The sequence below is a fragment of the Gekko japonicus genome, unplaced genomic scaffold (genome assembly GCF_001447785.1).
Source record: "Gekko japonicus isolate JY-2015 unplaced genomic scaffold, Gekko_japonicus_V1.1 scaffold1416, whole genome shotgun sequence".
Classification (NCBI taxonomy): Eukaryota; Metazoa; Chordata; class Lepidosauria; order Squamata; family Gekkonidae; genus Gekko; species Gekko japonicus.
In genome coordinates, this window is record NW_015175401.1 from 221,012 (window position 1) to 235,815 (window position 14,804).

Sequence of the window (14,804 nt, forward strand, 5' to 3'; positions counted from 1 at the left end):
AGCTCCGGCTCGTCGTCGTCGTCTTCGGCGGCCTCCAGCCCGGCCGCCGCCGACAGCCCCGACCCGCCCCCTCCGCCGCTGCAGCCGCCCCCTCCGCCGGTGGGCAGCGGGGCCTTCCGCGAGCTGCTCGAGGCCTGCCGCAATGGGGACGTGACCCGGGTTAGGCGCCTGGTGGACGCCACCAACGTCAACGCCAAAGACATGGCCGGGCGGAAATCGACTCCTCTGCACTTCGCCGCCGGTGAGAACGGAGGGCGAGGCGGAGGGGGAGGGTGGTCTTAGCGGGGCAGAGCCCCGGGGTGTGTGCGTGTGTGTGTTCGTGCGGGTCCCTTGTGGCCCCTTCCTGGAAGGGCGGGGGCCGCGGATAAAGCTGCTTCGCACGTTAACCCCTCTTAAAAATCGTGTCCCCTTGGAAGGACGGAGTGTGAACGAGACAAACGTGGAGGAGAGATGAATGTGGTCTAGTGGTTAGAGAGCTGAAGGGTGGGACGGGACCCAGGTTCAGAATCCTTAATTCTGCGTGAAATTCACTGGGTGACCTTGGACCAAAATCTACATGTCCGAATTTACTTCAAAGGGAAGATTGTCCTGAATCGAAGATGATTTCCTCATCTGCACTCTTGCTCTTTTCTACTAGACCTCGCCTTGAAAAAAACTTCGTTGGTCTTAAAGATGCCACTGGACTCTAACTTCTGTTGCTTCAGACCAACATGGCTGCCCACTTAGACCTTTAGAATCCTTAATTTTGCGTGAAATTTACTGGGTGACCTTGGGCCAAAATCTACACGTCCGAATTTACTTAAAAAGGAAGATTGTCCTGAATCGAAGATGATCTCCTCATCTGCACTCTTGCTCTTTTCTACTAGACCTCCCCTTGAAAAAAAAACTTCGTTGGTCTTAAAGATGCCACTGGACTCTAACTTCTGTTGCTTCAGACCAACATGGCTGCCCACTTAGACCTTCCCGGTGTAATGCACAAAATATTTTTTGTATTATTTTGGGCATCACTCTATGTGAATTTAATATGGTCCCCCTTTTTATGGCATAGCTGGGAAAACCTAGGCTTGCACTTGAGTAAATACTGTAATATCTTTTATGAAGACCCACCGAAGAAAAGGTCTTATATGGATTTTGTTATTTGGTTTGTGGCTTTTGTTTTGTGCGGACTAATATGGTTGTTTACAACTTTCCCCCGTACTTTAAGGATGCCTTGGCCCACTGAGACTAAACTATCTCACAGGGTTAATGTTAAGATAAAAGAGGGATAAGGAAAACCATGTATATTGTCCTGATCTCATTAGGGGACACTCCCCCATTATATTAATTTTGGATTATCTGTCTTGTTGCAAACGGTTCTAGTAACTTAATACATTGGTGTTAGATTCATATTGCACAATGGCTTTTCCATCTGATATCACTAGATTCTGGTGGGGGGTTATTTTACGTTCTTGTTTTTTGTATATTTTAGGTGGCCTTGGCTTCGCCTTTAGTTTCTCCCCCGCCCCTCCATTTTTTGAGTACCATCTTTCTCTTTTTTTGCTCATTAGAGAACAGGCTGATTTGGAGTGCTGACACCCCCCCCCCATCAACAAAGAGTCTTGAAAACTTTTGTGAGCTAAAGCCTGCTATAGTCATCCACTTACTTGTGCAGGTAGCCACTTTGGAGAATGTGATACTGAGTTTGAGCAGTGTAATACTGGCACAACAAACTCACTGGAGGTTGCTTATTCCTGACTAAGGACTGGGAAAATGCAATTTCTAAGTTTTCCTAAGTCATAAAAATGTTTCTCCAGTAATATGCTGCTAAAGTGGGTAGGCTACTCCCAAAAGTGAATGTTCTGTAGCTCTGGGAGCAAATTTGGGGTTGCCATCAGGGAATGGCCCTAATCTGCAGAGAGCTAACTTCTTTTTTTGTATTCTTCTAAAACAATATTCTTTGTACATATGGGTGTCTTTTGGGTGTTTTCACGTTACACTGCTAAAGAACACCACATGTTGATTTAATCAACATTATTGGAGGATGGGAGGTTGTGATTTGAAGGTTGGGGAGTATGCCTAATAAATATCTATGGTTTCCTTACCAAGTTAAAACTCCCAAGATTTTTGGTAGAAGCTATACCCTTTAAATCAGTAGAAAGTCTGTATGCTGTTGTAGGGTAGATCAGTTCCTAAAAGGGCTATTTTTATTGCACATTAATATTATGGAAGATGTATAATACCCTTTAAATCAGTAGAAAGTCTGTATGCTGTTGTAGGGTAGATCAGTTCCTAAAAGGGCTATTTTTATTGCACATTAATATTATGGAAGATGTATTGATCGTATGTTGTGACTGCTTTAGAGTTTACAAGTGCATTATGGAAAGTGGATGCATAAAAAACACTTTAACCTCTCTGTGAGTAAATGCCCTTCACCCTTCTTGCATGGTTGTTTTACTTGGTGCATGGATGGTACAATTAAGAGCGTAACATTTCCAGTGTAAAGCTGATGCTTGAGGCATTCATCTGGTGGTGTGTGGAGGTCCAGGTTTTGGTGTGAATGCATGTTTTCAAAATTTGCTAAGGCTTGTTACAGTGGTATGTTGAACAATGGTGTAATTGAAGTGTATGGAAGAGGAGTCTGGATCTTCATAGCAGGAATTGGGCTGTCTGTGGTGGATTAGCCTTACTGGCTTGTTAGAGAAGGAAGAGTCTCTTCTGTGTTTGTTAAAAACAAAAACCAATAGCATTCTTCAATGGAAGAACAAAACAAAGCTTAATTATGCAAGGCAAACTTTCTGTTGCCTCCTTGAGGTAAAGGGGTGGGGAAAAAATCTTCAAAATTATTTCACAGGTGAGTTTCAGGCATTCATGCTTGGTGGACATTGACAGGCACAACTTTTCCTATATCTTTAATTAAAGGAGGTTTTTTTGGATGGAAGCTTTTAGAAGTAATTCAGATCTGCTACTACTAGTTCAAGCTTGTTCTAATGTATGTGTGGTTTCTGCAGCTGAGGCATTTCTGGGAAGCAGATAAATGACTTCTTAAATGTTGATACAGATTCCTTCATCAGTGCATTTGGATTTTTGGTCTACATGCCTCTTTGCCTGCATGCTAGGTGTGCTGTCTTATTGCAGAATGTTGTTTAGTATTTTAGCATACATGCTTGCCACAGACATTTCAGGACCTACAGCTTTCAAGACAAAAAGGTGCTTGCAGTTTTAAGGCATGACTTGGTCTGATTACCTGTCAAGGTTTTAGATCCAGAAGTTAGCCATGTGAATCTGTTGCTGCAAAATAGTAAAAAGCCAAGTAGCACCTTTAAGACTGACAAACTTGTGGCATAAGCTTTTGAGAAATACAGCTCTCTTCCTCAGATGCATGGAAGGTATGAAGAAACTGTCCAGAGACATATGGGTGGTAAGGGGAGGGGGGGCGAGGATGCAGAAAGTGCCATGTAAATGCAAAGCAGTTGCAAAAGTCAATAAAAAGGTTGAATGGGCAATCCAGGCTGGGTGTGACCCCTTCCATCTATTGATGAATCTGAATGGAGTACCTGAAAGGCAGTTAACTTCTGGTAATGAGATAACCATCCAAAGTCTCTATTCAAGCCAAGTCTGAGTCAAATTTACATATGAATTCCAATTCAGCAGCTTCCCCTTGGATTTTGGTTTTGAAATGTTTCTGTTGAACTACGGTGACCTTTAAGTCCTTGATGGAATGTCCTGGTTGATTGAAGTGTTCTCCTACTGGTTTCTGGATGTTGCCATTTTTTAATGTCAGATTTGTGTCCATTTATTCTCTTGCATAGTGGTTGGCTGGTTTGTCCTATGTACAGAGCAGAGTGGCATTGTTGGCACATGAGAGCATATATCACATTGGAGGATGATCAGCTGTAAAGCCAGAGATTGTGTAGTTGATGCCATTGGGTCCTGTAATCGTATTTTTTGGGTGGATATATAGGAAGAATTGGCATCTGGGTCCATTGTGGAGTCTGGTTCCTGTGTTTGTGACTCCATTAGATGGTTCATGGTGGTTAGTGAGAAGTTGTTTAAGGTTGGGGGGCTGTCTGTAGGCAAGGAGAGGTCTTTCACCCAGGGCTTGTGAGAGAGAGGCATCATTTTCTAGGATGGGCTGTAGATCACTGATGATATGTTGGACTGGTTTGAGCTGGGAACTATAGGTGACAACCAGTGGTGTTCTGTTGTTGTTGTTGTTGTTTTTTGTCCTGGAGTAGGATGTTTCTGGGTATTAGTCTGACCCTGTTAATTTGTTTCCTCGCCTCGTTTGGTGGGTACTGTAGTCCCAAAAATTCTTGTTGTAAATCCCTTAAGTGAGAGTCCCAATCCAGAGCATTGGAGCAGATATGACTGTAACGTAAAGCTTGGCTGTAGACGATCAACAGAATGGTATGCTTTGGGTAGTAGCTGGAGGCATGTAGATATGAATATCAGTTGGTGGGTTTCTGGTATAAGGTAGTGTTTCTCTGTCATCATGTAGTTGTACAGTGGTTTCCAGAAAGTGTACCTGTTGTGTAGAGTGGTCCAGGCTCAGGTTGATGGTGGGATGATATTCCTGATGGCTTGCAGTCCATCTGCATGTGGGATGTTGGTGTACAGGTTTTGTTTTTGTGTTGGGCCAAAGGGTGTTTGCATCCCCCCCCCACTAAACAGTATTTACATTACTCTATTCCATTTTACATCTGCTGAGTCTTGAGACCAGAGTCTGCAAGTGAGTCCAACACTAAAGAGCCACATGTTGCTTTACCAAATGCAACAGATTAATTTGGAAATTCTGGACATTCTTGGAAGAGAGGCTGAACTGCATAGGTTGCAATGTTGCATATGGAAATGGAGGCAAGCCTCATGTTTGTTTTAGTCTTTGATCTCCAGTAGTATATGGACAGATGGGAGTATTACCTTGGGGGCTTATTACGGGTTTCTCAGTGAAGGACGAAGATGAGGACCAAGAGTCCACTCCAGCTTCCCTGTATGAGCCACGAGTGTTCTGTGTGATGTCCATCAGAATCATAGGTAATATGCAGGAAATTAGTAGGTAAGAGTTTGTGAGCAGACAAGTTGATGCGGACAGTTGCACGAAAGTGTAAAGTTTTAGGAAAACACTGACCTGAAGGTAGAGTCTTGTATTCTTGGTGTCATTAGCAAATAAAAGCAATGCTATATTGTTGAAAGGACTATGTTGAAAGACAGGTCTTTCTTACTTTATTTGTTTGATTATATTTTTGCAAAAACATTTCCCACCACTGAGTCAGAAATTATTTAAAAAGATAAAGGGCCATACTAACATGGAAACTTTGAGAGTGGAGTACCTTTGAGAAGTGTTCCAGGTTACCATGTTGAGACCTATTTAATTATGTATCTTTGCTATTAACCTTGCGGAGTAGCAGGACATGCTTTCCTTTATTACAGTTTTGGGAGGAATTTTGAACAATAAACTTGTCTTCAGGCCTCACAAACAAATATCAGTTTGTGCTGCGCATGAACCTTGAATAATGGGCTTGCACGATCTCCTCGTATCACACCAGGGAAAGTGGAAATCTCTTGAACTCCAGTTATGGTGTCGGAGTGCAGATGCCTGGACTCATTGGAGCTAGTTACCTTCCTCGTAAATGGGATTCTTAACTGGGGAGGGGGTACCGATTTGGCAGTTTACCTGCCTATTACAAACAGATTAGTTTAGGGTGTCAGAACACACCCAAAAGCTGAAGAAACAAGTGAATTGGATGGCTTCAGGAACTGAATACTGGTAGAAATAGTTAGGCCTTTAAGCTCTTGTTAATGAACCATTTTTCACTGAAACCTTTTATTGAAAGAGCTGGTAATTTACAGAAATTTGATTTGTAGAGTATATTTTTGGGATATGAAGCACCATCTGAGCCAAGAGATTATTTGATTTATTCTATATTTGTATCCCAAATACTGAAAAAATGATCAGTAAAAGTAGATAGTTTTAATAACTAGAGACTTTTGGCAGCTTTAACAAGTAACAGGTTTTTGTTCTAGCATAAGCTTCAGTAACCTGCAACCCATTTTGTCAGCTGATAGAATTAGTGTTAAAGTTTTGAATTTGGTTTTAAGCTTGTTCCTAACTCAGTGATCCCCAGCGTGGTGGCTGTGAGTGCTAGGGGTTGCCAACTGATCAGTGTCCTCGCACTTATTTGTTTCTTTGACGAAGAACTCCCATCTTCAAAGCTTAAGAGCCGCTCCTGGCTTTCCTCCACTTCACCGGAGCAGGAGATGCTTCAGAAGGAGGTATCACTTTTATGCTTGCAGGGGGACTGCCCATTCGGAAGCAGCTACCTCTGTTGTAGAAGGATGCTTGGCTTGCAACCTCTTAACGCATTGTGGCTGGTCCCAGCACCCCATGGCAGTCATGTTGTGATGGCTTCCTCTCAAAATTCCAAAAGCACCCACAGGCTGAATACAGTTGTTGAGGGTACCTGTTCTAAGCATTTATCCGTCATATTGGGCTCTACAGATACCATGCATTGAGGGTTTCATGTTGCTGCGTACAGTATATTGGTCTAGGTATCTTTTTTATGTAAAGTGCTTTGCTGGATGTGGATTCTTACTAATTGATTTTTAAAACTGAAGTTATTAAGTAGCTGCAACTTTATAACAAAACTGTACAACTTTGTAGCATGTTTGAGCAGCTTTTGTGCGAGTCCTTTTTTCCCTATTTCTCTTTTGTTGTTGTGCTACAGTCTACAGCTCAAGCAACAGAGAAATCCAGTGCTGGAAATTTAACATTACATTTTTGGGGGTGGTGGTTCATAACTATATAGATATCTACTTTGGGCTAGTCAACCCAGAAGTAAAGGGAACTGGATAGGCATTTATAACGTTTGGTTTTATAACGTGAAGGATTTGTAATATGGGTAGGAAGTTAGTGCCGCTGTTCAAGCTGCGGATGGGGTCTTATTGGGATAAAATATCTGTCTTTTGTCAGTCTCATGAAGGTTGAATTTTGGCAGTAACAAGTGCAGGTAACACCAACTGGAATGATGGCTGAATGGACCAGAAAGAAATGGATCTGTCTTTGTACTTCTATTAATTGTCAGGGGGATTGCCAGCATTCAGGATGCGCTCAGAGCGTCTAAATTTGTGTGTACGCATGTTGAGGTTCAGGAGGACTCCTATGAGAACTAGTGACCACAAAGTAATGTTTTGTGCCTGTAGCTTTCCTCAGTGGTCGATGTTTCAAGAGCAGCCTTTCTGTAGGGCCAGTTCCCCTGTGAAGCGAGAGCATCAGAGCCCTGGGATGTTTTGTTTGTGTTTGTTTACAAATGGTACAAGCAGCTCATGGGAGAACAGGCAGGCTTCCAGACAGTGCTGGTCTTCAAAGCGGCCTTTCAGTTCCCCAAAAGCAAATTGCATGCAGCCTCTTCAGATCTCCCCAGCTGTTTTTCAGCCAGCTGCAAAACTCAGCTCTCTGGCTCCTTTGCTGGCCGCCTGCCAACCGCTAAGCTGCTCTTTCGCCAGCCAGTCTCCTGAGAGACCATACTGGTCTGAGCTTCCTCTTCTGCTCCCCCCGTTTCCAAAGCTTTCACAGTTCAATTCAAATGAAACTTTCATTATTTATTGCGTGTAGAAGTTTGTTTATTTATTTATTGTCAGATTTGTACCCCGCCCTCCCCCGCAAAGCAGGCTCAGGGTGGCTGAGTTCTTGGTGCCAGACAGACATACAGACTCTATTAAAAAAAAAAAAAGACTTAAGGCACTAAAGTGATTTTTAAGCTTGATTCTAGACATTTGTCATGGTATTGTGTTCTGCATATTTTAAAGAATTTATTTATGAAATTAATATCCTGCCTTTCTGCCCTTGCAAGGGCCACCAAGGTGGCTAACAAAAGATACACAGTGAAGTTACATTATAAATCCATTAGATGGAAACAATATAAAATATACAACATTGTTTATTGTATATAAAATATACAACATTAACACTGTTAAAAAAACCCGCAGTCTCCCTGAGGAGAGAGTTCCAGAGCTTTTGTGCAACGATCAAAAAGGCCCTCTCCTGGGTTGTCACCTGCCTAATCTCAAAAGGCGGGGGCACTCCAAAGATGACTGTGTCGGGCGGGTTCATAAGGTGTTGGGCAGTCCTTAGGTATGTTGGTCCCAAACCATATAGGGCTTTGAAGATCAAGACCAATGTCTTAAACTGTGCCCAGATACAAACTGGAAACCAGTGTAGGTGAGCCAAGACGAGTCATATGGTCCCTGCAACCGACTCCAATGAACAACCTGGCCGCAGCACTCTGTGCCAAGTGAAGCTTCTGAACACTTTTTAAGGGCAGCCCAATGTAGAACGCATTGCAGTAATCAAACCTGGATGTAACTGGGGCATGTACCACAGTGGCCAGTTCTTTTTTGAAACCTACCTTCCAGGTAGGAGCGGAACCACTGAAGAACAGTGCCTCCCAATCTCAGTCCAGATAGGCAATCCAGAAAAGTACCATGATCAATGGTATCAAAAGCCACTGAGAGGTCCAGAAGAATCAACAGAGTCGCACTCCCTTTGTCCATCTCCTAGCGCAAATCATCTGCCAAAGCGGCCAAGGCTGCTTCAGTGCCATGACCAGAGACTGAAACCAGATTAGAGAGGATGTAAACAACTTGCCTCATTGTGGAAGGCTTGGAAGTGTCCTGACACCACCACCTGCATTTATCATGCATCTGGTGTTTCTAATTGCTGTATACATTTATCTGAAAATTTGCTTTAATACTTGAGTTTAAGTAAATCTTTTTGACAATATGTATTGCATTTGTTTATCAGCATTTTTTCTTGCATCTGACTGTTTTGATCCAAATTTTTCTGGGATTAGAATAGCTAAAGTTGGGCATGATTTGCTTGTGCCTCAGTATACAAAGTTTTCTCTTTCCTGGTAGTGTGATGCAGTACTGGATTTACTTGAGTGTAAATGTAAGAATGTTGACTCCCCAACTCTGCCCAGTTACTGGTCATAGCTATAACTTGTATGTGAATTGAAGATGGGCTCTTTTTTTGATGGCATACCTAGGGGAAAAACCTAGCTTTTCATTGGAGTAAATACTGTATGTCTTTCTGGAACAGCTGTTTCTTTCCTCAAATCTTTCCAAATCAGAAGGTGTAAGGTTTTACTTCTTTTCTGAGACCCCTTATATGTAACACCAATAAAGACACTTCTCTGTAGTGTGTTCTGTGGTGATGTACGTTGCCTTCTCTAGTTTTTCCTACTGAATTTCGCTGCCACCGAAGGCTTTTGCATTTGAATTCTCAGTTGGACCCAGGGAACAGGATGGCTTAGTTATATTTGGTAAAATGACAGAATGGTCAGTGTGCAGATGTGGCTCTGAGGGAAAAGGGGAATCCTTTCCTCTAAATAAAACAGTTGTTTACTCCCCCTCCCAAGATGCAACTGACTTATGGTTAACCTGTAGGGCTTTCAAGACAAGAGGTGTTCAGAAGTGGCTTGCCGTTGCCTGCCTTTGCTCAGCAACCCTGGTATTCCTTGGTGGTCTCCCATCCAAATTCTAACGAGGGCCAACTGTGCTTAGCTTTCAAGATCTGACGACATAGGGCTAGCCTGGGCTCTGTTACTCTAGATGTCTTCATTTTAACCCACAGCAACGTATATATAAAACCCCACATAAAATCACAGAAGCAGAACACGCAAGAAATAGTTACACATCAGAACACCACAGAAGTGTTCCAGGATGCTCTTAGGATACATGCTTCGCTTGCCGATCTCAGTTCCTTTATGTCTTTACATCACTGATACTACCGCTGGAGCTGTTGTAGGACTACTTTCATTTCTGCATGCTGGCTATTTAGCATATTGAGACCTTGGAGAGGTGTTATGGGTGTCTAGAGTGTGTGCATGTGCACATGTTTATGTAAGATACCTAACAATGTTAAGAGAACAAAATTTGGGCAAGTGAATGCATTTCCCCCCTTGTTGTAGCTCCAGTAACTGTCACAGACTGCGAAAGGAGGATCCACGTGTACTTAATTGACAGGGCCTCTTGTTCACATGTAAAGTGGGATGTGGAGTGGGATGTAGAGTGAGTTTTTTAAATCTTTAACCGAAAACAGAGTTAATGGACAGGTTTTTTTTTGGGGGGGGGAGAGCAAAACCTTGCCCTGTCCTCTGCCTTACCTTGTGGTGCTCTACTGCTAAGTGTTTTTCTGCATTCTTGGCTCTGATAACTGCAGTGAGCCAGAGGAAAATGTTTAAAGTTGCTAGGTACCCTGAGGTAAGATTGACAGGATTTTCCTTCTCTCCCTCTTGTACTATGTTTTGGTTCATGTGTGGATGGAAGGATATGAATAAGTACATGGTGGGACCTCTTATGCCTACTTTAATTGTCAGAGTCTTGGACTAAGGTCTGTTGCAGCCCTGTTTCTTGATCCTTTAATCAGAGCTGTCAAGGGTTGAACTGGGGACTTCATGCATGCCAAGAAGATTGTATGCCATTGAGCTGTGGTCTGTTCCCTAAACTAAATTTTCTAAGCCACAGCCTTTGTTCTACTTTAGACACAAGTCACAGATGGAAGCCAAGCAAGAGACAAGCCCTAAACCACTGACCTGCTCTTCTGAATTAGCTTCCTTGGCAGTTTGCTAGTGAAAATTACAGCATTTTATTGTATTATTGTCTCTTGAAAAGCTTGTTCTTTTTTTTGTCTTCCCATCTCTTCCCCAGTAGCCTGGGGCAAGTTCCTGAATACTCTGCAACAGCTGTATCCCTGCCTACAGAGTGCTGGGACTTAGTTGCTCAAAGCAGCATACAGTATTGGAATACCCAACAGTACACATGTGGTGTAACAGTATAGTGGCTGAATTGATTGAAGAAATCCGGGTGCAATAGTGGTTGAACATTCATACCTCTTTCTTCCATTTTAGTCATGAAGTTTATCCTCGTGAGGAGCTATGTGTGTCTCTGTCTTCTCAGAGGGGGCAGGAGTTAGTTTGAGCTTTTTAGAATTTTAATATTAAGAAAGATTAGAACATTTCAAGGGTGTCACAAGGTCCATGTTTTAATTTGTATCTAGATTTGCATTTGGGGGGCATTTTTAAACATTTAGTCTCATTTTCTGTTTGTAGAAAATACTCAAGATAATGTGCTAATTTAAGACCATGCTAATTTGTACCAGTGGCTGAGGCTGTGTGGCATAGGTCATATTTAGTCCCTAAGGAAATGAATGTGCATTTCCTCCATGAATGGTGCCAGCACTGTAAAGGCTCTGACAAGCACATTCCGTAGATAGAGCAGATTCATCTGTCAGCATTATAGCGCATACGTCATTGTTGGCTTGGCTGTAAGCATCAGTTCACATTCAAGTAGTAACGATTCTGTGGGCTGCTGTGTTCTTGTCAGTATTAAAAGGACCATGATGAGTAGAATGCTGTCAGCAACTCTAGGCCGAGACCAGGTACACAGAAGGCTTGGGCCCCCCAGTTTCTTAGATGGTCCCTTTTTCTTAGCTTTTACATCTCCTTCCTCCAGTGTCAACTGCTGCAAAATTCTGGCAAGTCTTTCTTCATCCACTTACCATTAGGTTAGAATGAATTGCAGAATAGAGAAGAAGAAGAGAGAAGATATTGGATTTATACCCTGCCCTTCACTACCCAAAGGAGTCTCAGAGCGGTTTACAAACTTCTTTCCCTTCCCTCCCCACAACAGACACCCTGTGAGGTTGGTGGGGTTAAGAGAGCTCTGACAGAAACTGCTCTTTTTCAAGGACAGCTCTTATCAGAACTATGGCTTGCCCAAGGTCATCCAGGAGCTGCAAGTGGAGGAGTGGGGAATCAAACCCAGTTCTCCCAGATTAGACTCCACGCACTTAACCACTACACCAAACTAGAGATCATGTGTTGTAGTGGCTAGAATGTCAGACTAGATTTTGGGAGACTCAGATTCAAATCTCCACTTTGCCATGGAAGCTTCCTGGCTGACCTTGGGCCAGTCACACACAGTCAAACCTACCTCACAGGGTTGTTGTGAAGATAAAGAGAAGAGAAGAATGATGTAAGCCCCTTTAGGTGCCTATTGGGGAGAATGACAGGGTATAAAGTTGAATGTTCCTGCTGAAAAATTCTGTGTTCATGCTCTCTGCTTATCTATGAACATGATTGAAAACTATAATTCTGGGTATGATTTTGTGTGAGGAAGTGTGCTCAGATTGGGCTGAATTAGCTACAATATGCCTAACAGAAAAATGTAACAAAGACTTTAAAAATTTGCTGTACTTGTGTGAAATGTGTGGCCTCTCCAAATGCTTTCATGCCCTACATGTTTGTATAGTTCCTACATTATAATACATGCCTTAGTCTAATTTATTTGTATTGCATTTGGTTTCCCCCCAGGTTTTGGACGAAAAGATGTAGTGGAACACTTGCTGCAGACAGGAGCCAATGTCCACGCTCGAGACGATGGCGGGCTGATCCCTCTTCATAACGCCTGTTCCTTTGGTCATGCAGAGGTAGTCAGCCTCCTGCTGTGTCAGGGTGCCGATCCGAATGCCAGAGACAACTGGAACTACACTCCTTTGCACGAAGCTGCTATCAAAGGCAAGATAGACGTGTGTATCGGTAAGTGCGTCTTTATTTTAAAGCTGTCTCTTTATGGGTTTTCAGTAGTTGAATGTAAATTATAGACGCCTAATTACCTTGTGAGAACAGTGTTGATACTATTAAAGTAAAAGCACGTTAGGCTGGTTTCAGTAATGATTTTGGTTTTGTCTATATATATTCTCACCTAATTACACAATCCAGCCTTTTGTATATATCAGCTGTCCCCATGCCAAAATTCCCCAGTATTTCTCCCCAATATTGTTTTAACTGAGTTTTCTCCTTTATTCCTCCTCATTATTCCGTTATTAGGTGAATGTTACCTTACTCAGTATTCTTGAGAATGAGATTCTGCCATGTTTTTTTCTTTTTCAAGCAACCATTTCAACAGCTTCCTGAGCTATGTAGCGGTACTTTTTCAGAAGCAAGCAATGAGTGAATTCAATTTGCCTTTTGAGAGACTTTTATGGTGGTTTCCGCACGGCAACAAGCTTGTGTGGCTTAACTATTGCCGGTGTTGCTCCTGATACAGCATAGCAGCACATGGCAGGTTTCCCCTCAGGTTTCCCTGCCATCCTCACTCCCCTGAGCCACTGGTCATTTTCAGTATTTTTATATTGTTATAAAAATAAGTGTGACAGGTTTGTGGATTCCCAGCATTTTTTTTTTAAGTAAGTCTCTTAGCCCCTTCTGTTGCAGGGATATATCTTTCCCCTTATATAGCTGCAATGGATGGTGCTAGAGACTTACCTTTTTTTTCTTTAAATGAAAGCTGTGAAATCCTGGAATCTGTAAAATTCATTGTTATGATGATTGCTTCTGTTAGTCTGCCATAACTGAGCAAAATACAAGTCTAGTAACACCGTAGAAACCAACATTTTCCAGAGGACAAGCTTTCATGGGGCAGAGCTCATCTGAAGAAGTGAGTTTTGGCTAAGGAAAGCTCATACTCTGGAAAATGTTGCTGACCATTATTGTATAACTGTATAAAGATGTGGAATTGGTTTTTTAAAAAACAGCCCCCTGTTGGTGGGGGGAGGAAACAGTTGCCATGGGGACAGCTGCCACGCGAGTGGGGAAAAGACGAACTTTCCCACTCACGTGGCAGCCCGCACAGCGTTACTGTGATTCCCCCAAAACTACACAATGAAGGATGTTTGGAGAAGATTGGAGAAAAGGCAGGGAAATGTTGAGAGGAGGTGCACGAATGTACTGTGGTGGTATGGGGAAGCAGCAGTTATCTGCTTCCCAGCACCACGGAACCTGGAGCAGATAACCTGTGTGCAAATGGCCTAAGCTAACTGTATAAAAGGTTATTCTGTATTAAAATAATATTTTGAGAAGATGTCAGTGACTTTAAAGAGTTTTTTGGGGAGGCTTTTATTTCATTTTATGAGACTGTAAAGTCTTTTTCCCCCCTCGGTCAAGTCACAGCTGGCTTATGGACTTCCATGGTGGTCTCCCATCCAAATACTAGCCAGGGCCTAGTAGCCAGTAAAAAGTAAGGCCTTTTGGATATCCTGTTCTGAGTCACATTCACATTGGGAGTCCAGAACAAAGTAACCTTTGGCATTTAGCCATGTTATCAACCTCGGCTCTTATATGACCCTTATACATTTAATGTCTAACACTGGCTTTCTTGCACCTTTCCCCATGTCAGTGTTTCTGCTTGAGCAACCTTATTTAAAACCTTAACAAAAACTTGTGCAGTGGGTCCATTGATTCCCTGCTACTAAGGGAGGAACCTCCTTCCGTCAGAGCAAGGCTCCTCAGTAAAAGGGAGCTGTTGGTGGTATCATCATTATCATCATCATCATCATCATCATCATCATTCTCCCATGGCATTGTGTGTAGAATGTAAAAATGTAGAAGTAACCATCTGAACTCTGTCCCTTAAAGTTGTGTGACTAATAGTGTAGTACAGGAGTGTCAAACATGCGAGCCGGATCTGGTCCCCAGATGGCTCGGATCCGGCCCATGAGCAACTGGCTCTCATCTGTTTCCTTTTCCTTCTTTCCTGCTTCCTTCTGCCTCACAGAAGGCTCTCTCAATTGCACAGGAGCTACAGAGCAAAGCCTCTCTTCCCTCCATTGGTTGAGGCTCCCCCCCTCCTTTGTGAAGGGGGGGAGAGCAAGAGCTTGCTTTGCCAGGCTCTCTCAATCACACAGCACGGCTACTGAGCTAAGCCTCTCTTCCCTCCATTGGCTGAGGCTCCTCCCCTTCCTTGTTCCCTGGGGAGGAAGAGTGGGTGAG

General features: G+C 42.9%; 1 protein-coding gene across 1 annotated transcript in view; it reads left to right on the forward strand.

Annotated features, from left to right (window-relative positions):
* Positions 1–14,804, forward strand: part of TNKS (tankyrase, TRF1-interacting ankyrin-related ADP-ribose polymerase) — a 131,070-nt gene that overhangs the window by 26,494 nt on the left and 89,772 nt on the right. The window contains exons 2-3 of the mRNA XM_015425698.1: positions 3–241; positions 12,348–12,572. Coding sequence (XP_015281184.1) covers positions 3–241; positions 12,348–12,572 — 464 coding nt within the window. The remainder of the gene's footprint in view (positions 1–2; positions 242–12,347; positions 12,573–14,804) is intronic.